Source organism: Bubalus bubalis, chromosome 16 (genome assembly GCF_019923935.1).
Source record: "Bubalus bubalis isolate 160015118507 breed Murrah chromosome 16, NDDB_SH_1, whole genome shotgun sequence".
NCBI lineage: Eukaryota > Metazoa > Chordata > Mammalia > Artiodactyla > Bovidae > Bubalus > Bubalus bubalis.
Window position 1 is genome coordinate 23,150,859 of NC_059172.1, and position 27,161 is coordinate 23,178,019.

The window sequence follows — 27,161 nt, forward strand, 5'->3', positions numbered from 1 at the left end:
CTGCATGGCTGTCAGTAAATCCTGGGTCATGGCTGCACCTCCCAGAAACCAGATCCAGCTTCACATAGATTGATAGGGTGAGGACAGCTCAAGAGGCAACTCATCACCGTGTCCTGAACAATGGGCAGTGTTTCCTCATGTAGCTAAGACACCTGTGGGAGGAAATCATGACACCCAGTGCTGGCTTTCTACCTTTGTCTGTGTTCCACCACAGATTCCCTCAGGCCCAGAAATGGTAGGGTTCGTCCAGCTCAACTCTGAGATTAAAACTGTGATGAGTTAAATGGGAGCTAAGAGCCTTTAGGGAAAAAAAAAAAAAAACCCTAAATCATGACAGTGTCGTCCTGACCTGCATGGCCATAGTCTTGTGCTTGAATGTCAAAACTGTATTTGTACTTACACTTTCCTCTCATAATGTTGCTCATTTCCTCATGGTCTTCCATCTTCCCTGAAGGATACCCCGGGACCAGGACAAAGATCCTATACATAGAAAGGAAAAAGATAAAATGCATTAATATAATTTAAAATAGTATCTTAATGCATATATTGAACACCATATATTATGCTTTGCATGTGTCTCTCAAGGCATTGGGAACTTTCATTGAGGTGTCTGGGATCCCAGAGAATGATCTAAAGGCATATGTCTAGATAATGTAACCCATTTGAATAGTTACAATTTACAATAGCTAGCTTATTTTTGGAAAGACCTATTTTTAGCACTTTTGACTGAAAATATCTCGACAGGAAAGAATCTACAAAAATTGAATTAAGTGAAATTCAATTTATTAGTTTAAAGAGCAGCTATCAATTACACTTAGAATGTATTCTCTTAGACACAACAGCTGGAAAGTTTCTGCATTTTTATTTTAACACGTGTTTTCAAAATCTTAATGCTCTGAGATGATAACTAATATGTTCTTGCAATTTGTGCATTTTTGTTCAGCTCTTGTTTTAGAAGTCCAAAGTGACATTGTGTCTGGAGCCAAGCTTGCTGTGAGGAAACCAATTTTTGGAAAAGAGAAGCAAATTATAGAACCAGAGGAAAAACAAATGCAAAAAAATGCTTTAACATCAGAAAATGCTTCCAGTGAAATTCTGTACGTAATCAGTGTGGCCAGAAAAGCTACCTGTTCCTATTTGAACTTAGCTCATTAGCTCAGTAGCAGTGCAGAGCCCATGCGGGGAACCCACATCAAGTTTGTGAAACTAATGGCATTTGAAGAGCTAGTATTTAATTGTTTCCTGGCAAAAGGATAGAGCTGGAGCTTCAGTGTTCAACCATCACAGTGATCTACTTTCAATAATTCTGTTATGATGCTACTATTTTTTTAATTTATTTTTTTATTGAGGGATAATTGCTTTACAGAATTTTGTTGTTTTATGTCAAACCTCCACATGAATCAATGATGGGTATACATATATCCCCTCTCTTTTTAACCTCCCTCCCATCTCTCTCCCCATCCCACCCCTCTAGGTTGATACAGAGCTCCTGTTTGAGTTTCTTAGCCATACAGCAAATTCCTGTTGGCTATTTATTTTACATATGGTAATGTAAGTTTCCATGTTACTCTCTCCATACATCTCACCCTCTCCTCCCCTCTCCCCATATCCATAAGTCTGTTCTCTATGTCTGTTTCTCCACTGCTGCCCTGTAAGGAAATTCTTCAGTACCATTTTTCTAGATTCCATATATACGCATTAGAATACAATATTTATCTTTCTCTTTCTGACTTACTTCATAGGTTCTAGGTTCATCCACCTCATTAGAACTGACTCAAAGGCGTTCCTTTTTATGGCTGAGTAATATTCCATCATGTATATGTTCCACAGCTTCTTTATCCATTCATTCATTGATGGACATCTAGGTTGCTTCCATGTTCTAGCTATTGTAAATAGTGCTGCAATGAACAATGGGATACATGTGTCTTTTTCAGTTTTGGTTTCTTCAGGGTATATGCCTAGGAGTGGATTGCTGGGTCATATGGTGGCTTTATTCCTAGTATTTTAAGGACTATCCATACTGACTTCCATAGTAACTGCATCAATTTACATTCCCACCAACAGTGCAAGAACTTTCCCTTTTCTCCACACCCTCTCCGGCATTTATTGTTTGCAAACTTTTTGATGATGGCCATTCTGACTGGTGTGAGGTGATATCTCATTGTTGTTTTGATTTCCATTTCTCTAACAATGAGTCATGTTGAGCATCTATTCATGTGTTTGTTAGCCATCTGTATGTCTTCTTTGGACAAATATCTGTTTAGGTCTCTTTCCTACTTTTTGATTGGGTTGTTTGTTTTTCTGGTATTGAGTTGTATAAGCTGCTTATATATTTTGGAAATTAATCCTTTGTCAGTTGTTTCATATGCTATTATTTTCTCCTATTCTGAGGGTTGTCTTTTCACCTTGCTTATAGTTTCCTTTGCTGTGCAAATCTTTTTAGTTTAATCAGGTCCCACTTCTTTACTTTTGTTTTTATTTCCATTACTCTAGGAGGTGGGTCATAAAGGATCTTTTTTGATTTATGTCACTGAGTGTTCTGTGTATGTTTTCCTCTAAGAGTTTTATAGTTTCTGGTCTTACATTTAGGTCTTTAATCCATTTTGAGTTTATCTTTGTGTATGGTATTAGGAAGTGTTCTGATTTCATTCTTTTACATATAGCTGTCCAGTTTTCCCACACCATTTATTGAAGAGGCTGTCTTTGCCCCGTTGTATATTCTTGCCTCCTTTGTCAAATATAAGGTACCCAAAGGGAGCCTGGGTTTATTTCTGGGCTTTCTATCTTGTTCCATTGGTCTATGTTTCTGTTTTTGTGCCAGTACCATACTGTCTTGATGACTGTAGCTTTGTAGTATAATCTGAAGTCAGAAAGGTTGATTCCTCCAGCTCCATTCTTCTTTCTCAAGACTGCTTTGGCTATTCGTGGTCTTTTGTGTTTCCATATGAATTGTGAAATTTTTTGTCCTAGTTCTGTGAAAAATGTCATTGGTAATTTGATAGGGATCGCATTGAATCTGTAGATTGTGTTTGGTAGTATAGTCATTTTCACAATATTGATTCTTCCTACCCAGGAACATGGAATATCTCTCCATCTGTTTATGTCATCTTTGATTTCTTTCATCAGTGTCTTATACTTTTCTGTGTACAGTTCTTTTGTCTCCTTAGGTAAGTTTATCCCTAGATATTTAATTCTTTTTGTTGCAACAGTGAATGGGATTCCTTAATTTCTCTTTCTGATTTTTCACTGTTAGTATATAAAAATGCAAGTGATTTCTGTGTATTCATTTTATATCCTGCAACTTTGCTAAATTCATTGATTAGCTCTAGTAATTTTCTGATACTATCTTTAGGGTTTTCTATGTACAGTATCATGTCATCTGCAAAAAGAGCTTTATTTCTTCTTTTCCAATCTGGATTATTTTATGTCTTTTTCTTCTCTGATTGCTGTAACTAGGACTTCCAGAACTATGTTGAATAATAGTTGGGAAAGTGGGCACCCTTGTCTTGTTCCTGATCTTAGGGGGAATGCTTTCAGTTTTTCACTATTGAGAATAATGTTTGCTGTAGGCGTATCATGTATGGCCTTTACCAAGTTGAGGCAAGTTCTTTCTATGCCCATTTTTTGAAGATTTTTAATAATGAAGCAGTGCTGAAATTATGAACAACCCAATTACAAGCACTGAAATTGAAGCTGTGATAAAAAATCTCCCAAAAAACAAAAGCCCAGGACCAGATGGCTTCACGAGAGAGTGCCTTCTAAAACTCTTTCAAAAAATTGCAAAGGAAGGAACACTTCCAAACCCATTTTATGAGGCCATCATCACCCTGATACCAAAACCAGACAAAGACAACACAGAAAAAGAAAACTACAGGCAGTATCACTGATGAGCATAGATGCAAAAATCCTCAACAAAATTTTAAATTCAGCAACATATCAAAAAGCTTATACACCATGATCAAGTTGTGTTTATTCCAGGGATGCAAGGATTCCTCAATATACACAAATCAATCAGTCTAATACACCATATTAACAAATTGAAAGATAAAACCCATATGATAATCTCAATAGATGCAGAAAAAGCCTTTGATGTTACTATTTTTAAAAAGACTAGAATCTTAGAACTGGGGATATTTATTTTAGGAGTTCATCATGTTTTGTTTCCATCAGCATGACTTTAGGAACAATTGTGTTTGTTACTTACTGGAGATTCCAACTGAATGTATGTTAATGTAAGTTACCATCCTGCATTTCTGGAATAGCTTTCTGGTTGGTTTCTATCTCCATAATCTCCTCCTTCCAATTCACCTTCCAAGTTTCGTCTGTGGACAATCATCTTTCTAAAGCACAATCCTTTTATACAGTTCTTCAATGGCTACCTACTGCACACAGAAAACAATGTTTAGTCTGCAATTTCAAGCCCTTCTGACCCTCATCCAGGCCTGTGTTAATCCTCATTCGTGCCCACATACCCATCTCCTCTCCATGCTTTTTCTTTCTGCCACGTGAGCGCCAAGCTCCAGCTCAGCAGCTGCAAGCTGTCAGCTGAACATGGCCTACTCCACTGATGCACTGCTGTAGGCCTGACCACATATTCATTTCTCTCCAACTGAGCCACCTTGACTTGCCCCATCCTCATTGGTGGAAGGATTCTTTATCATTAAATCAATCATGACAGTGATGTGCTAGCAATGTACTTATCAGATCCTTACCTTCTCTCTCACCAACAACTACCAACTTGGGAATTCCCCGAGGGCAGAAACTGTCACATGCATTCTGCGAAGACCAGGGAAACTGACTTTTGTCATCATTTACTGCATAAATGTAGGAATCATCGAATGAGTTTCCAGATTATGAAACCAGAAATAGCTGGTCAATTACCATTGTAGTAATTGAGAATTAATTTATACATCATTGTTACCCATTGTTTTAAAAGATTGTTTCTGTCCTCATGTATAAGAATATTAACTTTTATGTCAGTGATCAAACTTCCTCATTTTAGTGGGTAATTCATCTGGTCCTACATCCTGACACTAAAAAGCCACCAGAAAGGAAAGCCTTTCACAGAGAGAGTGATTTGACTTATATGATATCTTGCTCAATCATTAGGGAATGGGCCACAAGCTTTCCTAACATCCCCTCTTGTTGTTTTTCTAAAGAATGTTATCGTTTAGCCTCTGAGTTATTAGACTGTACTTTGGAAAAATAAACAGAAAATAAGAAAAAAGAAGTGATATCTTTGAGAGCAAAGATTTTTGTTTTGATTCATAGATTTCATCAAGGCCTGGAATCCTTGATCTAAAAGTGGTTGAGTCCATTAGACAAACAGTGCGGAAGCATGGTGACTATACCCAGTAATATTGCACTGTGTATTTGAAAGTCATTAAGGGAGCAGATCTTAAAGTTATTACAAGAAAAACAATCTAACAATCTGCAGGGATGTATGTTAACTACATGTATTTGTGGCGATCATTTCACAATATATACGAATATCAAATCATTATGTTGTACACCTGAAACTAATATAGTGTTATATGTTATACCTCAGGTTAAAAAAAAAATGATGTAGAAAAAAAAAAGATGTCCTGTATGTTATAGGCAGTATCTTTTAATCCAGTCTCTTCATGAATACTCCTAGTTGACAGGGAGATCACTATTGCACCAGGCAGCCCATTTTAATGTTGAAATAATGATTTAGAATGTCTCTATTCTATGAGTTCACCTGTTTAAAGTATTTGGAACTCACTGTCATTAATCTGGGTTGTATTTTTTCCAGGCTAACTTTCACTTGTTCTTTGAACCATTTCTGATCACTCGAACCCCTATCATCTTATATAAGTAAACACAAAATTTCCCTAGACTTTCTTACCTATGTTTGTATGGAGATTTTCACATATTGAAAAAAGAGGGGGAATAATTTAAGGAGGGACATCTGTAAAGCAAGAGGCTAGAATATAAATCTGGAAGGAACTCTTTTGATAGTTAGGTTTGGTGAAAAGATTTCTGATAAGAATGATAAGAAACAAAGTGGAAAAGAAATTCTGAGGGCACTAACCTCTGCATTGATGCTTTGTGGAAGAAAAGGCCTTCGGAGCCTGAAGTTTGAAAGGAATTTTCTCATTTCTTCAGTGCCTGTATCCAGGCCCTGGTCACCTCTTAAGCCTTAATGTGCAACCTTTCCCTTCACTTAGTATATGCCTGCCACACTAGTGTCTTTCTGTTCCTCGGTGAGCCATGTATGTTCTTGCCTTGGAGCCTTTCCACTTGTTCTCGAGTGTTCTCCCCTCAGGTCTTGACATGCCTGGCTCCTTCCCATTGTCCAAGGCCCAACTCTAACATCATTTCTCAGAGGCGTCTTCTCTGATTCCATTGCTAAAGTAGGTCCTACCTCACCCTACCCAATTTCTATCACAATTTCCTGTTTTATCCCACCTGTAACACTTAAATTGCTTATTTATTCATTTATTTGTCTATTATCTCTCTTCTTCCCACTAGAATGTAAGCTCCTTGAGACTTTTTCACTGTCCTCTTTCACTTTCATTAAGATGCTCTTTAGTTCTTCTTCACTTTCTGCCATAAAGGTGGTGTCATCTGCATATCTGAGATTATTGATATTTCTCCCAGCAATCTTGATTCCAGCTTGTGCTTCATCCAGCCTGGCATTTCACATAATGTACTCTGCATATAAGTTAAATAAGCAGGGTGACCATGTACAGCCTTGGCGTACTCCTTTCCCAATTTGGAACCAGTCTGTTGTTCCATGTCCGGTTCTAACTAGTGGACATAAATGAATCAATAAAGCAAGATGTTTGTTTAGGTGTCTGTTTTAATGGCTGTTCTAAAATTGACTGTACTGTACTTCATTTGCTTGGAAACTGAAGAGCATACAGACTGCCCTAGTTAGAAGATAAAACATCTCAACTTGGAGGAAAAATCTTGTTTACACCTTGCTGACTGTGTTAAAACTGACTTTATTTTTGTTGTTGGTCTATTTTCATCAAACAGATGAAGTTGGTGGGAAAGCTGCATTTTCTATTTTCAACACAAGATGGCACTATTTCTCTTTAACCGTTAATGAGATTTTTCTACTTGAGAAGCTGTTCCTGCTGAAGTTCTGAATGAGGCAGTTGTTACCCACCGATTTCATATCCACATGTAATACTTTTGCTACATTTGAAAAGTCTATGGCCTGCTCTTCTAAAGCAGGACTTGTGCCTGGAGACTTGGGTGCTTTGATACTTCTTGCGGTTACATCAAATAATCACAAGCACCTTGGCGACCACAACTTCCCCCAGAGAACTTTATTTACACTTATGCACATTTAGAGTGTTGAAGTATGTGAGCTCCTTTGCCTGTATATGTATCCTGCCTTCAGCAGAGCAGTCCCGTATTGTATCATGATCCCACGCAAGCAACTCTACCCTGAACTGAGCCTGGGAACTTGATATACTCACATCTGCATGGTGGCTATGTGTCTGTTCACGATTTCATCTAAATAAGAAGCCAGGAGGCCCGCTCAGTTATTCAGACTATGACTATTTAAGTGTTTTTGTATATTATTCTCTATCAAAACCTGGCATGTTTGTGCTGGTGCTATTTGAGTCTCTCTAGATTTTTCTACTGAGAGGAGAAGTTAATTAAGATTCCTTAACATTGCTTAATGAGTAAATTTTATGAAACCTAGTAATCTAGGCTGTCTGTTTCAGACAGAATTATGCCACATTTATGGAGTAGGCAAGAGTTTCATTACACATTTGTTATGAATTTCCAAAACTATTGAGTAGTCCTAATCTTATTTTTGCAATATAATACATATGGCCCCATTTTTTCCTGAGTAAATATGACAGAGATGAATGCTATTTATTATGTGATTGAGAAATTTTATTGGTAGCTTTGTATCAAAATTCTAAATTGTATATTAGTAGGATATGACTTTGCAATGTTAGGAACCATTATGGAAATATGATTTCCAGATCCACTAATATCCTTTAGGATACAATCAGACTGCTCCTCAGAGAACATCCTGTGAGTATAAATCAGAATTCTTAGACCTCTGTTTGCTTCTCCACCTTGATAGAGATTCACATGCAAGAGCCCATCTCAGAATGAAGGCTTGTCACACACTTCGCAGGTATGCCTGGCAGGAACCTTCTCATAACTTTGATGAGAATGACAGTCTTCCAAAGAAAATGGAAGACGAGCTCTTTGAAAATATGGAACCGGAGAAGAAATACAGGTAAAAAATTATAAGGGATTCCTGTTAAATATTTCTACCTGGTCTTAGGTTCACTCACTTTATTCCTGAAGATTTACATTACTTTTAGTTGCTATCTACATCAACACACACATTTCTGTGTTTCTTCTGATTTTGACTGAAGTATTTACAGGTACAGGTGGGAAGTACCTTCTCGCTTTAGCTGTATAGTGTAATTTCTTGTGTCTTTTTTGTGTAATTTTGTGTAATTTCTTGTGTAATTCACTTGTGTCTTTTGTGTAATTTTTTGTGTAATTCACTTGTGTCTTTTCTTTTAAAAGGTAAGCCCACCCATCTTTGCCTCCTGAGAACTTAGGACAGAGCCTATATTTTAGTGAAATGAGTATGTGAATGAAATTATGAATAAGCATGTAAAATCCCCTGATGTCTTTAAGAAATTAGTAAAATGCAATTTCTTGCCTTTTAATTTTATTTTTTTCTCTGGTCAATGTCCAATGAAATGACCAATCTATAGTACTTTTTATTATTCCATAATCTTTATGTATTTACTTAACATTACAGCAATTTACATAAATTAAACAGTTTCAGCTCTTCAACACTTAGCATTGGTCCATGCACAAAGTAGACTTAATAGACATTTATAAATTAATTGCTAATGTATTGTTATGTTTGATAGATTTATTAAGTCTGTTTAATGCCTTAAGAGATATTTAAGTAAGACATTCTTTTAACTTGTTAACATATCATCATTTTGGTTTATAATATTCTATGAGCTGTTAGGGAAGATGGAAAAAGCTTGGAGAATGGGGTTCTATTTGCCAGGAATTCTGTAGATAGAGGATAGAAATGATCATCATTTGTTCAGAACTCCTCTGTTTCTCTCTGTTTTGATTTCTATTTGACCTGTTCTGCCTCCTACTTCTTTTTCTCTTTAAATGATCTAAAATGATTTTTTTTCTTTGCTGATGAATTTCTCAAATTATCTTGGATAAACATATATTCCTATTACAAAATAAACTCAGAATTCTACTTTTTACATCAGCTTGACAATGCAAAGCAAATGGCTTCGCTGCTCTCCTGATGATAATGCTTCCCCATTACAAGTGAATTTGGTTCACGGCAGGTCTCTCGCCAACAGAACTTGCAATCTGCAGCACATCAGAGCACAGGACATTTTTCTGCCACTAATGGGATTTTCTTTATCTCAGCCATTCTCCAAAACAGAGTAAATTGCAGAAACTTTGCCACCAGCAGTTTGAATACAGAGATGGGCAAATTATAAGCTATGCTGCTCCTCATCTAGTCTTGGGGGTGCGAGGCCCCAACCTGCGCTCAGGCGTGGAGGTGGTTTTGGTGGAGAAAAAAGCAGATGATAGTCATCAACGCTGGATGCACAAGGAGGGCAGCAGGTAAACCCATCATATTTGGGCGTTAATATATCAAGAGGTGAATGGGAGCCAAAGAGATCCAGCATGGTCCCCACAGAGCAGGCAGGGGTATATTTGAGGACTTTGGATTTTCTTTTTAATGTAGCCAATGATTTTTTTCTTAACCTACTCAAGGAAGAAAAAGTGAAATCAAATGTAAGTGCTCAGTAGTCTACACACAACCCATCCACTCTGGATTCAGATAAGGAATGTGAAGCCTGAACTATTGGGTTCATAGTTTTAATGAGCCAAGGTCAAGGGAAAACTAGGTGCTCATCTAATTGATTTTATGATTTGAAAACATCATAAAATCAAGTAGGAATTCTAAAATGTCCTATTTTAAAAATTGTGAGGTACTTTTCATTAACAGAGTCTCCTGTACCTCCTCACATGCATGCCCTCCCTCCCTTCCACCACTTCCAGTAGATAACTGACTGATGTGGCTTCTACTCACACAGTGAAATCAAATTGAATTCTTGCCCTAATCAAATATATCAACCGAGTGCCGTGACTGGCCCTTGTATGGATCTAGCTTGAAGCTTACCACTGTCGGAAAGGTTATTTCCTAGACAATCAGAAGAAATTTAAAACAGTCTAGGTAGCACGTGATATTAAAAAGGCTTTAATTTTGTAGGGTGTCATAATAGTTTAGTGGTTATGTTTTTTTTTTTTAAGTCCTGGTCACTTGGATGTACATTGTAGTATTTACAGATAAAACTGAAAGCTCAGATTTGTTTTAGAATATTCTAGCAAAGCAAACATTTTTAAAGTGGGGAGGGGGCAGTGGATGAAGCAGGAATAGCAAAATGTTGATAACTGTTGAATCTGTGGTGGTTTCTTGTACATTTCTCTCTGGTTTTGTGTATACTTGACCATTTCCTTAGCAAGAGAGAGAACAACTCCTTGGTTTTTAGATGATTTGCTTCCAAGTCTATCATTCATGTTGTATCGTGGAGGCTCCAGGGCCCTCTTCAGTCTCTTGAAATACTACATACAGAAAATGTATTTGTATATCTGTGCAATACTTTTTCTTTTTCCTGGGAAAAAAGAAAACTTTTTCTTTTTCCTGTGATTTTTGTTGGATTCTGAAGGGTGTCTGATGCAGAAGGCTTAGGGGACTGCTGCTGCTAGAGAGACTGTATACGCTTCAGCAGGCGGCAGCAGAGGGGCCAGCATGGACAGGAAAGGAACTAGCCTTCCTCTGCTCCCTGGTCTGAGATTCAGAGCCGCCAGCAGGGAACACATGTGGCCTTGTTTTAGAGACGGCTGAAAAGCCAACATGTAGACAGACCTGGGGAGTGTGTTCTTTCGCCCCATTCATCCTAGCTAAGCTGTCTTTGCGACGGGGGAGCTAAGAAGCAGGCTTTTGTCCCTGTGAATAGTTTTCTGTATGGGACCAGAATTCATTCATTTAGCTGCAAAGGATTATCAAGGGCAGTGTTTTAGGTGCTGGCGCTTTCAGCACAGAACTAAACAGATAAAAATTCTTGCTCATGAAGCCAGTGCTACCCATCTCTACTTTTTTGGAATTTAGAGCTGCATCTTACTGCCTTGGCTTTCTGTATTATGGTAGCCATCCTACTTGAGCCTAAGAATTGGAATCTGAGCATGGCGGAAGAACTGGAGCTGTCAGGCATGGGGGATGAGAGAAGTGACCCCAAGGAGACAGCCACACTTGGGGTTTCATTCAGAAACACCTGGTCATCAAAAGAGAGGACAAGTCCTGAGTCCTGCTTAGTCTCGTTCAGTGTCTGCACTGGTTTTGGTTTCCATTCTGAGTGCTGTCGGGAAATCGGGAAGAGGGGAAGGACAGCTGTTTAAGTAAAAACAAGGAAAAGCTTGCCTATAACTCTATGCCCTCCATCACTGCTTTGGAAAATCTAACCACATGTAATACAAAAGGGGATGGGGATGGTGTCTTTCAATTTCCTTCCACTTTCCGGAACACTCTGCAACATTGTCATAGTGAGGCCTCCCCATGTCAAACTGTAGAAGAGAGGAACAATTGGAGGGAGATGGTAGTATTGATTGATCCCTGGTTGGAAACTGCGGAGTCCAGAGAGAAGTGGAGCCACAGTGGGGAGCAGCATTGGGACCGGGTTTGCTCATGAACACGTGGGTCACCATCTAAGCATGTGGGCAGGAGAGGTTTTGCAGAGGTCTTGCTGATTAGGTATGGGCATGACTCAGATGAATAAATGTCCCATGGCGAAAATGTGTCTGTATAGTGACAGTAATTCTGAGCTTTCTTCTACATTTTGCCTTGTCATTTTGCTTTTGCTTTTTTCCCTGTCATTAGTTATTGAAACCCATTTGTTCTGATAGGCTGGCGAGGCCTGGAGAACCCTGGGTTACACTATGTAGCAATACCTATAGAAGATCCCATTTATGTGAACCATAGTCTTGATCACCCATATTTTTCCCAGGCAGTAAATTAGCACTTTTCGAGGCAACAGCCCAATCAGAATTTGTACCAATAGAGCACTGGCCTGGTAGTTTGCCAGCATGATGGGAGGCACCAAGTGCTATCTCTGTGCCTAGAATTTTCTACCTTTCATTCGGTCCTCTGGGTCTTGAATTACTTTTTCATTGTGGCCTATTTAAAATAGAAAACAACTAGGAAATCTGATGTCTTAAGCAATTATCAGCAAAACCTCTTAAGGGAAATTATGCCTGTGAGAACAAGGCCTAGCTGGAAGAGCACATGGTCCAGGAGAGTCAGCAAGAGATGAGCAAAGGGGCACCAACAGGAGGGAGGAAATTGCCAGAGACACATTTACTTGGTTTCCAGCCACACAGAAAAAAATGCCAGGTCAACTTTAGAGATAATCTGGTATCTCTCTTCCATTTGTAGCCCTGGCACAATCTGAATGAATCATTTGGTCTCTAAAGGGAAACATGAAAGAACACTCAGGGATGAAAATCCTCCTCACTTGTTCTAAAGCTAGGGAAACTGAAGCTCAAGGGGCTGAGTTGGTTTGTACACACTTGTGCTGTGGATTAGTAGAAGAGGCTGTACCTTATGCTGGATGTTGCTGGGACACAAATGTCTCACACTGCTGTTTGGCACATAGTGGGTTTGATGTAGACATCCATAAGCTCAGAGTTCCCGCAGAATGTAGGCACCCCTGCTATGGGCAAGTGACAGTCCATTGTCCAAAAAAGGAAGAAAAATCAACACTGACATGCTGAGCATGGAACTGAAGCACACGAGAAGTGGCTACGTCTGTTCTAGGCAGCAGAAACAGAGACAGCTAGGTAACTCATCTAGGCACCACCTCAGTAAGTGGTTGCAGGAAATACAGAATCATTCATTCGACTACTACTGAGTGCCAGTGAAAATGCAAGATGCGGGCTATGCCACATGCTGAGGCTACGGAGATGAACAATATTGAACAGCAGCACTCGCACCGTGCACGGACTTGATAAATGCTAAAAAGGTATTTGATAAAATCGAATACCCACTTTGGATGTAAAATGACACTTCATTAACTAACAATAGAAGGAAGAAACACATTGTATGATTAATAGTGACAGTCTTGTAAGAATGTAAACAATGTTTCAAATTCTGTTGTTTTTTTTTTTAAGTTTGAGGTATTTCCTATCTCATCTGTTTTATTGATTAAAAAATGTTTTCATTGGAATATAATTGCTTTGCAAGGTTGTGCTGGTTTTTTGCTGTACAACAATGTGAGTCGGTCATATGCTTTACAATGAGAATGTTTTATGTTCAGAGACTTAGATATCTAGCACCTTTTAAGTCTTGAAGGTAAAAATACTGTATTTTTACAACAGATCTCCTTCACCCCCACTTTCTCCCCCTTTCTTCCACTTCCACATCATTAAATTTTATATTCAGGACTAGCTATACTTTCCACAGCAGGAGTGCCACTGCTTATGTTGACAGACATAAAGAGCAGACTTTTGCTATGCAGACAATATCCTTGAATGTTTGGTTTATTTTTGCTTTTAAGTGACATAAGGGAAAGAACTGGGGAGGGGGGTAGCTCTATAATTTTTTGTTTTTTTTTTTTCAGTCAAGGAGGCTTTATTTTTAACGCCAATATAACTTAAAAATATTCAACATAAATCTTGAACTTTTAGGAAATACTCATGTAGAAAAGAAGAATTTGAGGGAAGGCTATAAAAAATCACAGCCGTCAATAATAGTAGATCATATTAAGTTCCATGAGGCAGACAATATTCAATGCATTTTCTATGCATTAACCTATTATATCCCCGAGATGAGAGCCCTGTGAGGTATGCTCCATTATCTGATTTTACAGATGAGGAAACTTGAGACACAGTGTTGTTGAGCAAATCTTGAGGTATATTCAAGATTTAAATTCAGGCATTGTGACTCCAGAATCCATGTTCTTAATCTCTCTGCCACATTACCTTTTCAACAGCAAAACAGGTGAGGAGAGTGTCTGGGTACAGTCTAGAGAGAGAAAATTTAGATAGGATTCTTTAAGATAAAGAATTATTATACTGTGATAAATGACTATCAAATTTTTTTTAATCCCTCTATATGGGACTCTGGGGGTGAGGGAGTTGAGGACAAACTTGGAATTGGGTCCCTCCCAAGCCTGGAGTTCAGAACTCACTTGGAAAAGCATGGGTATTGTGCCCTGGATGGCAGAGAAATGGGCCAGTTTGTCTGGTCAGATCATGTCTGTGGTCGCTGGGTAAGCAGGAAGCAACCCTCTGAAACATATGTGGGGGTGCAGCTGTTGCTGGACACATGGCAATGCAGAGGATATGGGGTTGCTGGTGCTGCAGAAGGCCTGGAGCTCGTGGTGTCCATGTCGAGAGGGCCACAAGCGGATGATCACCAGGCCAGGGCTGTGAGGGTTAAAGGGACCATGTCATCCGGGCACCTGGTTTGGCAGAGCATCCCTGGATATCCCCACTCCCAAACACTGACCCCAGGCAGCAGCCAGAAAGAACAAGAGAGCCCCTTTCTCCTTCCATATTCTTCCAGCACTCTCCACCAGGAAAACTTAATTTCATGCTCATGGTGGGGAGAAATGCCTAGAAGATTTCACATCCATTATCACAGAGAATCTATGGAGCTAAGAAGCAATGCACAGATAAATAGCACAGGGGGCGCTCTAAATTGGTAATGTGACTTTGTAATGTGCCTAATCCTGTTTTCCCAAGGACTTTTCACCTGGTGAGTAACCCAGATCTCGTTCTGGCGGTATCTATGACCAAGGCTAGAGATGAAGTCTGTGGCTACCCGGTTATTGCTCAGGTAAGATATGCAGAGGCTCAGAAAGTAATTACAACCCTTTATTTAGTTAAATTTAAGGAAAGCTCCGTGCTTCCTTGTTGGGAGAAAGATAGGTCATAGAAACCTATCGTGAATGCCATTGTTAAAATATTTACAATAATCTGCCTAGATTTCAAATTGAACATGTTCATGTAGCCCTTAATTTAGTTTAATCCAACAGATGGTGACTGTGGGCTTGCTGCATGTCAGGAGCTATGCGCGTTACTCAAATCAAATCCAATGGCAAGCATGAGAAATTATCCCCAAAGCATTCATAGTGTCTCAGAAGTGGGTGTAGTCAGGCAAATGGCTGTTGTGTGTGTGTGTTCAGTCGTGTCCAACTTTTTGTGACTCCATAGATTGTAGCCTGCCGGGCTCCTCTGTCCATGGAATTTTCCAGGAAAGAATACTGGAGTGGGTTGCCATCTCCTACTCCACGGGATCTTCCCCACCTAGGGATCGAACCTGCGTTTCTTGTGACCCTGCACTGGCAAGTGGATTCTTTACCACTGTGCTACCTGGGAAGCCTGTTTGATGCACATGTTTTAAGTTCAGTGATTTGGAAACATAAGCCAGTTCCCTCTCACCCGGCAACTGGCAGTAAAGACCATGGTCAGAGAAGTCTTCCTGGAGGATGTGAGCTCATCAACGTTCATTCTACTAAGAGACCCATTTGAAATACACTTTCAACATTTTGCAAATATTTAGAGCAGCCAAGCAATTTTTGGAGTCCAGAGAAGGCTGGCTTTCTTTGAATTCTGGGTAAAGACCTATGGAGTTGATTTTTTCCCATGTTTGTCTGTCATCCTTACTTACCAAAGACACTCCTAGATGGGTATGTAATTTTTCCTTGGTAGGCGGGCTTCCCAGGTGGTGTGAATGATAAAGAATGTGCCTGCCAGTGTAGAAGACACAGGAGAGGCAGGTTCAATCCTTGGGTCAGGAATATCTCCTGGAGGAGGAAATGGCAACCCACTCCAGTATTCTTGCCTGGATTGTTCCATGGGCAGAGGAGCCTGGTGGGCTACAGTCCATGGGGTTGCAAAGAATCACAGATGACTGATGCACAGGAGGAGAGAAAGTTTAGGAGTGTCCCTTCTCTGCATTTACTTTCTGTGTCCTCCACAGTATTTGCCATGTTTTTGTTGAACAGAATATATTGTCTCCAAATAGGATTTGTTTTATGCCATTTTCTAATAGCAATGAGGCAACTTGTTTTGCAGGTCCTGAATCCAAAATTGAGATACAGCAATCTGAACAAATGTGTGTGTGTTAGTCATTCAGTCATGTCTGACTCTTTGTGACCCCACAAACGACAGCCTGCCAGGCTTCTCTGTCCATGAAATCCTCCAGGCAAGAATACTGAAGTGGATTGCCATTCCCTTCTCCAGAGGATCTTCCCAACCCAGGGATTGAACCCTGGTCTGCATCGCAGGCAGATTTGGTCTCTGGATTGGGAAGATCCTCTGGAGAAGGGGATCGTCTACCCACTCCAGTATTCTGGCCTGGAGAATTCCATGGACTGTATAGTTCATGGGGTTGCAAAGAGTCGGACACGACTGAGCGACTTTCACTTTCACATTGTTAATAATGACTTCCCTGTAGCTCAAGTGGTAAAAAATCTGAACAAATACAAAAGGTTAATTAAATCCTCTATCGATGACAGGGCTTCAGGAATCTGCCTGAAAATGGTAAAGAATCTGCCTGCGAATGCAGGAGATGCAAGAGACATGAGTTCGATCCCTGGGTCAGGAAGATCCCCTAGAGGAGGAAATGGCAACCCACTCCAGTATTCTTGCCTGGAAAATAACATGGGCAGAGGAGCCTGGTGGGTTACAGTCTATGGGGGTCTAAAATTTTATTCTGTGAGATACTGTATATATAACATCGCATTTTGCCCTGATAGGTGCCTCTTTGGCATGAACGACAGTGAGGTAAACCTCATGCAGATGCAATTCAGTACCTTAATCAGTTTCATAAAATTATAGATATGGAAGTTTTCCCCTAAGGTTCCCATTTTTATAAGAAATGAGTTTGATCTCAAGGTAATTTGTATTACCTTTCAAGAGTTTTTTCTTTACTTGCTGTTTCATTTTTATTTCTTGAAGCAGTTTGTAAGAATATATCAATGTTCATGTAAAATAATAAAAATGAGGCCTGTTATGTTAATGTTAGTAAACCCTCTCCCTGTTCCTTGAAATATAGTCTTTGTTTTGCATACCTCTGAGGGATGCTCTGTTGTCTGACCTATTAAATCAATTCTTAAGACTCATTTATTTTCCTCTTCACTATCAATCTCTCTTTGGTAAAGTAAGTATTATTCATTATAAAGTTCCTTGAAGTGTCATGATATGTTTGGTTAGAACTAATCTACTGGTTTAAATTCCCTAAAATTGAAACTACTCATTTTTTAACTTATGCTCAAACCAAGTTTTATAATTAGGATAAATACGCTGTTTCTAATACATAAAATAGAGTGTGTGTGCATGCTCAGTCGCATCAGTCATGTCCTACTCATTGCGACCCTGTGGACTGTAGCCCACCAGGCTTCTCTGTCAGTGGGATTCTCCAGGCAAGAATACTGTAGTGGGCTTCTAGTCCCTTCTCCAGGGGATCTTCCTGACTCAAGGACTGAACCCTTGTCTCATGCCTCTCCCACATTTTAGGTGGGTTCTTTACCCGCTGAGCCACCTGAAAATATGGTGTACTCATATTTTTTAAAAAACCTTCTTGGTAGCCAGTGAATGTAAATTAAAATATAAACGAGGTACTATTTTTCATTTATTAAATTTTCAATGCTTTGGCAAGAGTGTCAAGAGACCATTTTCATATAATACTGATTGAAGTGTAAACTAGAATAATCTTTCTAGAAAAACTTTTGATACGATAAAGCTTTTATATTATGCATCATGAATTTTGAATGATCCTGTTCCTTTATTAGCAATTCTACTTCAAGAGTTTGTTCTCAAAATGTTATGGATTTACACAAAGATTTATTTTACGAATGTCGGTTGCTCTTTTGCTTATAGTAAAGAAAATTTGAGAAACAATCTACATGTTTAACTGCTGAATACTGGTAAAGTAAAATACCCTAAGATCAAATAGTATATAAACTTTAAAAAAACCCCAAAAACTACTGCAGTTATCAAATTTTGTGTATTTTCTGATTCCATTTTTTTTTAATAAATCAGAGTGCAAGTATATATGAAATATAATCATCCAATATCAAGAGTAGTTATCACTACATAGTAGAGTTTTGAGTAATTATCTGTATTTTCTGAATTTATGCAATGAAGACTAGGATTGCTGTACACAAATCATCAATTCTTCTATTTGACTCCATATTTTTCTCTCTCCCTTTTTTTCAGAAATACAAACCACATAACAATGGGGCTTCTAATCAAAAGTGGAATTACATGAAAAGTACGAAAGCTTTTATGGCCTTTCATAGCACTTCACTGGATAAAGAGATCACAGCTGCAAACTATGCTGGTGTTTGTACATCTTCTGTGATTAGAGAAGAAAACATTGATCAACCAGTAAGTGGTTCATCCTCCTACAAAAAAGACGAGGGAGGGATGGGTTAGTTTAATAAAGCAAGAAACTTCTTTCCCCAGAAAACCTTGAGTTCACACAAATTAAACACTGACTTGTGAATGAAGTCAGACTCTGATTCTGGTCAAGAAAGAAGGAAGGAATGTTGATGTTACCCTCGACTTACACTGTTTCACTGACTCCCTTCACCATCATTGTCTTCGGTTCATCATCACTAGAACGTGCGTGAAGGAGGATACCCACTCCCCCTTCACTCCACGGGGGTGCTTGCCACACTCAGTACCACTCCACTCCAGAGAGCATGTTAAAATGCCAAGAGTGGGGAAAGGGGAGAGTTAGGGAGTTTGGGGTGACAGGTCCACAGTGCTGTATTTAAGATGGATAACCAGCAAGGGCCTACTGTGTAGCACAGGGAGCTCTGCTCATGTTATGTGGCAGCCTGGAGAGTTTGGGAGAGAAAGGATACATGCGTGTGTATGGCTGAGTCTCTTTGCTGTTGGCTAAGAGATTAACATTGCTAATTGGCTATACTCCAATACAAAATAAAAAGTTTTAAAAATGCCAATGATTGTAAGTGACTTTTTTATATTACATTATACCAAGCGTAGGGCTAAGCATGGTGTACTCTAAGTTTAAATAATTTCTAAAGTTTGGTACTTTAATTTTTATTATTAAGGAATTGCTTGTACCATGTTTTATAGATGTCTGAGATATTTGTGGGTCAAAGCACCTTGCTTTGCTTGATAACCATTGGCCTACAGAATATTGAAATCTCATATATTATAAGACCTTGCAAGACCCTCTTTCCTCTGCTCCTCAAAAGTCTCTAAACTTGTCTACTGCTTCTTCACTCATCGTTCTTTGGCTCTCCTGAATAAGAGATGTTAAATGTATCATACCATTTTGCATGTCTCTGGTTTCCACTAAGCTAACCCCCTCTGACCTTTTCTCCTTTGTCTGTGATCTCATAGCTGTTAGCTAATATGCATCCAAAGAGTGCTGAAGTCATGTTAAAAAAAAAATTGAGTCAACTTGAAAAGGCTCCAAAGATAAGACAGTGTAAGCATCAATATGACTACTGAATGCATCGGATTGACATACATTAGATATGTTCATACTAATATTAAGCAACAGCAACAGCAACAGCTCAATTGGTCACAATTAGATGATGCCAAGAAACGAATCCATTACTTTGAAATGAAGAATCAAGCTATTTTTTTTTCTTTCTTTATGAACTGTACCTCAGGATAACAATATACTTGACAAGGAGAATCTTCACTTCATAGGAATATCCCAGATAATAAATGAATAAAGTATGAAGAAATCAGAATATCATATTGTGAACTTTAATACATGAATGGATCTAGGCAGTGACCATCATTATCTACTAACACTACAAAAAGAGTCGTAACAGTGGCCCCTTGATAGAAATGCATTGTATCACTTATGAACTGTTCTTGCCCCCCCAAATCTAATTGGAGAAAATATGCAATGAATAATTACAATAAAATAAAAAAGAGAAATGAGGGTCATAAAGGTTCAAAGAGACTTAGGTATTTAACTAATCATAATGTATTGACCTTATTTTGATTGTTTCAAATAAATTGTAAGAAAGTGAGAAAATCGTAGAAATTTGAATACTACCTGAATATCAGATTGTATTATGGTTTTATTATTAATTTTAGGTATATTATAGTTATGATAGAGTTCTTATTTGTTAGATAAGGATAAAACCTTCCAATTTTCAACATTTCTTCTAAAAGATTATAACACTTTCCTATTAGTTAAGTAATAGCCTATCTGATAGAATTAACATGGTTAATTTGAAAAGTACAGTAATATATCAATTCTGGAATTCTCAAAAAATAAAAAAATGTTTATCTCTCTTAGGTCTGGGAAACCTACCCTCTGCCCAAAGGCTCCAAATCAGTAGTTAGTTCTTAACCTTTTCAGAGATACAGACCTCATTGAAAGTCTTGTGAAATTATGAATGTTCTTTTCCCCAAAATGCACATGTGTAAACAAATGCTTTTTGTATGAGAATTCAGGGAGTTCATAGACTCCCCCTTGAATTCCAGTTTAGATTTAGAGTAAGAGCTTCCTCTCTAGACCATGTTTGCTTGGCCAGTTTAGAAAAAGAAAATTAAAGTGAAGTAACTATTATATGCTAGAAAACTACTGTATATTGTATACTGATGCAACTTTATTTTTACATAGATGATATCATTTAAATAATAAATAACATAAATAATAAATATAAATAATATCAATCAGTATTAGTTCAGTCGCTCAGTCGTGTCCGACTCTTTGTGACCCCATGAACTGCAGCACGCCAGGCCTCCCTGTCCATAACCAACTGCCAGAGTCTACCCAAACTCATGTCCATTGAGTAGGTGATGCCATCCATCCATCTCATCCTCTGTCGTCCCCTTCTCCTCCTGCCCTCAATCCTTCCCAGCATCAGGGTCTTTTCAAATGAGTCAGCTCTTTGCATCAGGTGGCCAAAGTATTGGAGTTTCAGCTTCAACATCAGTCCTTCCAATGAACACCCAGGACTGATCTCTTTTAGGATGGACTGGTTGGATCTCCTTGCAGTCCAAGGGACTCTCAAGAGTCTTCCCCAACACCACAGTTCAAAAGCATCAATTCTTCAGTGCTCAGCTTTCTTCACAGTCCAACTCGCACATCCATACATGACCACAGGAAAAACTATAGCCTTGACTAGACAGACCTTTCTTGACAAAGTAATGTCTCTGCTTTTTAACATGCTGTCTTGGTTGGTCATAACTTTCCTTCCAAGGAGTAAGCATCTTTTAATTTCATGGCTGCAGTCACCATCTGCAGTGATCTTGGAGCGCCCCCACCCCAAAAAAAAGTCAGCCACTGTTTCCACTGTTTCCCCATCTATTTCCCATGAAGTGATGGGACTGGATGCCATGATCTTTGTTTTCTGAATGTTGAGCTTTAAGCCAACTTTTTCACTCTCCTCTTTCACTTTCATCAAGAGGCTTTTTAGTTCCTCTTCACTTTCTGCCATAAGGGTGATGTCATCTGCATATCTGAGGTTATTGATATTTCTCCCAGCAATCTTTATTCCAGCTTATGCTTCTTCCAGCCCAGCGTTTCTCATGATGTACTCTGCATAGAAGTTAAATAAGCAGGGTGACAATATACATCCTTGATATATTCCTTTTCCTATTTGGAACCAGTCTGTTGTTCCATGTCTAGTTCTAACTGTTGCTTCCTGACCTGCACATAGGTTTCTCAAGAGGCAGGTCAGGTGGTCTGGCATTCCCATCTCTTTCAGAATTTTCCACAGTTTATTGTGATCCACACAGTCAAAGGCTTTGGCATAGTCAATAAAGCAGAAGTAGATGTTTTTCTGGAACTCTCTTGCTTTTTCAATGATCCAGCAGATGTTGGCAATAATATCAATAAATTAGTTACATTAAGATTGATAAAGAAACTGAATCATTTATTCACAGTAGCTATTATATATATAGTCAGGGTCATTATTGACCAAACAAGCCCCATGTCATAGACCATGTTTGTCTAAGGTCAAAGGAACAGGTCGAATTAGTCATTTTGATAAATCAAGGAGATTTTATAGAGGAAAAATGTCAGGCACACCAGTTGCTTGGTATTCTGTGTATAGAGCCAGCTGTTGACTTGCTCAACTTTTAAACTCCGTTTGCATCCTGTAGACACAGCCTAAGCTTGGGAGCTACCCCCACGTATTTCATTTTTCCTTTCCAGCAGCAGTTTAAAGTCTGTATTAAGCTTGAATGAATTAACCAAAAATTCAGTTTACATTGTGTATGTGCACCATTGTCAAAGTAAAATAATTTGGGGAACATAAAAATAGCACCCCCACAGTCATGGGAATTGATGTCTTAATGATTGAAAATACATTTTCTGGATGCTTTCAATGGGCTTCTTTAGTGTAATAAGGAATACCATTGGCACACAATTTATCATGAAGTTCATGTTTTTCTGTACAAATTATTCTGTATGAGTATTCATTGAATTCCATCTGAGAGGAAATATGTTAATTTTCTGCCCCCAAGTAATTTTAGGAAAATGTAAATCAGATGTGCATATAGAGAAATTCATGGTGGAACTTAAGAACTGTATCTTCAAAAGTATCACCTAAATGTTGGCTTTGAATTAAAGTAATGTTCAGTATTTAAATAGAGTAGACAAATATGACAATGGCAAAAAAGCCAAAAACTTGTAATCAGAAGTCACAGTTTTATGTTTCAGCTCTGCCACATACTACTTGGGTATCCTTGAATTAAAAACTTCCCTCTCTGAGCTTTTGTTTTCTCATCTGTAAGTTGAGAATGATGCTATTAACTCTGGCTATACTTAACTTTTAGCCTTGGGACGTGCTTAGTTGCTTAGTCATGTCCCACTCTTTGCAACCCCATGGATTGTAGCCCAGTTCCTCTGTCCATGGGGATTCTCCAGGCAAGAACACTGGAGTGGGTTGCCATGCCCTCCTCCAGGGGATCTTCCCATCCCAGGGATTGAATACAGGTCTCCCGCACTGCAGGCGGATTCCTTACAATTTGAGCCACCAGGGAAGTCCTAGCCTTGTGAGAAACAAAGCAAATTGGAGAATGCACTTTAAAATATTCATACATATTTCAAAGTAGAGAGACTAATTCAATGACTTCTCATGTACCTATCATCCAAATTCAACTATTATCAATGTTTTGTGATGTTTACAAATCCTAGACATGATATCATTTCTCCTAATACTTGATCCTGCACCTATAAAGATTTGAACATTTTCTTACGATTATAATCATTATGCCATTGTCACATCTAACAAAATTAACGGTAATTTTTTTGGCCTCCAGGGCTTCCTTGGTGGCTCAGATGGTAAAGAATCCACCTTCAGTGTGGGAGAGTTGGGTTAGATCCCTGGGTTGGGACGATCCACTGGAGAGGGAAAAGGCTACCCACTCCAGTATTCTGGCCTGGAGAATTCCATGGACAGAGGAGCCTGGCAGGTTACAGTCCATGGGGTTGCAAAGAGTTGGACATGACTGAGAGACTTTTACTTTCGCTTTTAATGACCTCCTAATGGCCTGTTAATAATGAAATTTCCCAGTTTCTCCTAAACATTCTTCTTATGGTTAGTTGGAGTCAGGATTCAAACAAAATCCCTATGTGTTACTAGTTGCAGAATCCATCCTATAGAAGACTTCCTCTTGTTTGGATTTGTCTATTCATTTCCTGTGGCATCCTTTAACCTGTTTCTCTGGCTCCCATAACTCCTATAAAAGAGATTTAACACTGCAGTTTAATTATATTTATATTCAGCTCTTTTTTGGCCATGAATCTTCATAGGTTTTACTGTGTGTTTCATATTTATCACTTATACAGGCACATGGTGTGGATTTTCCATTTTTAATGGTAATGGTTATCCATGGGTTCAGGTGATTACAACCTAATCTCACATCAAAGAACAATTCCCAATGACTTTTCATTTAGTGTTGCCTTTCTGTGATCATTGCCTAAATCAATAGTTTCATTAGAAATTTCAAAAGGGTCAATTTTGTTTAATTCTATCACTTTTCCCAACATATATTAGCTGAATTTTTCATGTAAGGAAGAACTTTGCCTCTTCAGCTAGGTATTTGACTGCCTAGAATTATGGTTTGTAAAGCATGGTAGGATAAATGTTTGTTCTGTATAACTTACTTATTAGAATAGTATAGCAAATCACCTAAAATGTTAGTGGCTTAACTATTTTATACCCTGAGTCAACAATTTGGGCTGGGTTTAACTGGGCAGTTCTGCTGGTCTTTGTACACAGTCACTAATTTGACTGTAGTTACTTGGTTGTATACCAGTAGTTTGGCAGTTCTAGGGTGTCTAAATGGTCAAATTACATGACTGGTGTTTGACAGGCTGTCAGCTGGGGGGCCTTGGTTCTCCTCAATGCTTCTTTTGTTCCCCAATCAGGAATTAAACCTGGGCCCTCGGCAGTGAGAGTGCAGTGTCCTAACCACTGGACTGCCAGGGAATTCCCTCCTCAAGACTTCTCAAGTAGGCTAGCTCAGGTGAGCTCACGTTATGGTCTCAGGCTTCCAAGTGCAGCCGAAAGAAAACAAGCTCCAGGGTGCAGGCACTTCTTATGCATCCGCCTGCATCACATTTGCTGATGCAACATCAGCCAAAGCAAGTCATGCGACCTTGCCGAGATTCAAAGAAAAGAGGGAAGGAGAAAGAAACTGTTTCTTGATTGGAGGAGGAGCAAAATGACATTTGAAATTTGCTGATGCAACATCAGCCAAAGCAAGTCATGCGACCTTGCCGAGATTCAAAGAAAAGAGGGAAGGAGAAAGAAACTGTTTCTTGATTGGAGGAGGAGCAAAATGACATTTGAAAAGGACATACAAACGAGAATAGGATGGTTATATCATGGCCATCTTCGCAAATAATCTTCTGCACTTTCTAAAGGCCAATTTCAGAGTTGTGAATTGGTGCATTTTCTTCCAATGGACTCCAATAAGTAGTGGTTTTGTTTTTATTTGTTGCCTTTTATTTTTACTTATATTTTTTACATCATTATGAACTCATGGGATTTTACATATTCAAACATATTTGAAGTTTTTCAGTTGTCATTTTATTTTGCCCCCAAATTGCCCCACTTTGGGCCAGTGGCATGTCTATCATGGTGGCTCCTGTGTCTTTTTTGACATAATACCTTTACTTTGAGATGGCTTCTTTTTTTCTGGGTACTACAAGAAATCCTTGCTTGTCTAGTATACAGTAAGTCCCCTACATACGAGTGAGTTCTGTTTCAAGAGCGCGTTCATAAGCCCAATTTGTTCATAAGTCCAACAAAGTTAGCCTAGGTACCCAGCTAACACAATCAGCCATATATTATCATACTGTAACAGATTTATAATACTTTTTACACAAATAATACATGAAAAACAAACACAAGAAATAAAGGAAACATTTTTAATCTTACAGTTCAGTACCTTGAAAAGTACAGAAGTACAGTACAACAGCTGCCATAGAGGGACATGTTCATACCTGTGAAAGTTTGCAACTTGAAGGTTCATATGTAGAGGACTTGCTGTATATCCTGTCCCAAATGTGGAATGGGCCATTCCTCCAAGAAACTCTGATTCTGAATACAAGTTATACTCATCGATGTTGAACTGTCATCGCCTCCGGGCTTTTTCAATCAACAGTGTTTGGAAATAATGTGGTTTTTAAAAATATAATAACTAGGGAGTGAAATAATGTGCTCGTGTTGTGATTTCGAATTAGCATTTGGGGATTATAACAGTGCTTTATTTGTATGGCACAAGCATTCTACAAAATGCTATCATAATTTAGATCCATCCAAATCAAAACATCTTTATCCTTTTCCAGGGATACTATTACCTCTCACCCAGTGGAAAGAAGAAAACGATGCTCTGTTTGGCATGTGGACGATCTGTGAGAGCAGAGAAGGGACTGAAACAGTTGCTTCCAGGGCTCCCATTCCTCTGTGCCTCGGCCTCCAAGACCCAGAAGCCCTTCTCACGTGGGCCTTTCAAGGTCATGGATGTGGCCATGGTGTGTAATGATCTGAGCTCTGCTAATACGTGTGTGGCATGAGTCTGGAAACTTTGATGCATTCATTATTTGCCTTGCACCCAAGTTCATCTCCACTCATCCAATTCATCTTTTACTGATGCACCTTTACCATTCCACCTGCATTGATTTCCTTTTCCCCGTTGTAACTTAAAATACATTGTCTGTTAATAGTTCGATACACACTCTGAAGTTAATTGGGCACTTCTGAGGCTTTAATCATCCACTGACACCTTGCACTACTCTCTGTGTTGCTTTTAGATGAGAAAGTAACTGCAAATCCTTACTTAGTGGAGCAGCTTTTTGCCTCCATCCATGGGGTAAACTCCTTTTATGCTATTATAGAACATTTCAGGGCTCATTTGATGTGTTGTTGTTAATGGCTCTTCAGGTTGGATGCCTGAATTCATGCATTCGTGTCTGATACTAATCACATCATGGAGAAAAAAAGTCTCTGCTGCTTTTCTGTTTTCTTAATTTAAGGTGGCACCTTTCAGTTGGGAGATTGGGATTGATCTATATGCGCTACTATATATAGAATAGATAAATAGTGAAAACCTACTGTATAGCACAGGGAACTCTACTCAGTGCTCTATGGTGACCAAAATAGGAAGGAATTACAAAACAGAGGGAATATATGTCTACGTATGGCTGATTCACTTTGTTATACAGCAGAAAGTAACACCACACTGTAAACTAACAAGTAAAATTTTTTACAAAGAACTCAAAGGCAAAGCCTTAGAACATGATACTGAAAGTGACAATTTGACATTAATAAACATTTTTATTTTAAAGAGTTAAAAAAAAAAAAAGCTTCCCTTGTCAAGACCTATCCCTCTGAAGTACTTATGAATGTGAGTTCTTTTCTAGTTCTTTTCTTTCTTCTTCATTCTGGAACCTTGTTTAAAATCTGTATTTTCACAGTATTTTCAAAACCTCACTAGTTTACAACAACATTATACAGTCCTTAATCAAAATGATTCCTGTCGTAGCTTTTTTATGTGTATTTCATTCTGGTCTCCATATCAGTTTTCCATGTATGCTTTCTTCTCTTTCAATGCCATCAATCTTGTTTTTTTTTTTT

The 27,161-nt window shown here is 38.7% G+C and overlaps 1 protein-coding gene across 1 annotated transcript in view; it reads left to right on the top strand.

Moving 5' to 3' along the window:
- DCDC1 (doublecortin domain containing 1) overlaps window positions 1-27,161 on the top strand; it is a 469,967-nt gene that overhangs the window by 410,582 nt on the left and 32,224 nt on the right. Inside the window, exons 25-30 of the mRNA XM_006060826.3 lie at window positions 944-1,097; window positions 8,078-8,236; window positions 9,424-9,624; window positions 14,806-14,899; window positions 18,286-18,456; window positions 25,874-26,059. Coding sequence (XP_006060888.3) covers window positions 944-1,097; window positions 8,078-8,236; window positions 9,424-9,624; window positions 14,806-14,899; window positions 18,286-18,456; window positions 25,874-26,059 — 965 coding nt within the window. The remainder of the gene's footprint in view (window positions 1-943; window positions 1,098-8,077; window positions 8,237-9,423; window positions 9,625-14,805; window positions 14,900-18,285; window positions 18,457-25,873; window positions 26,060-27,161) is intronic.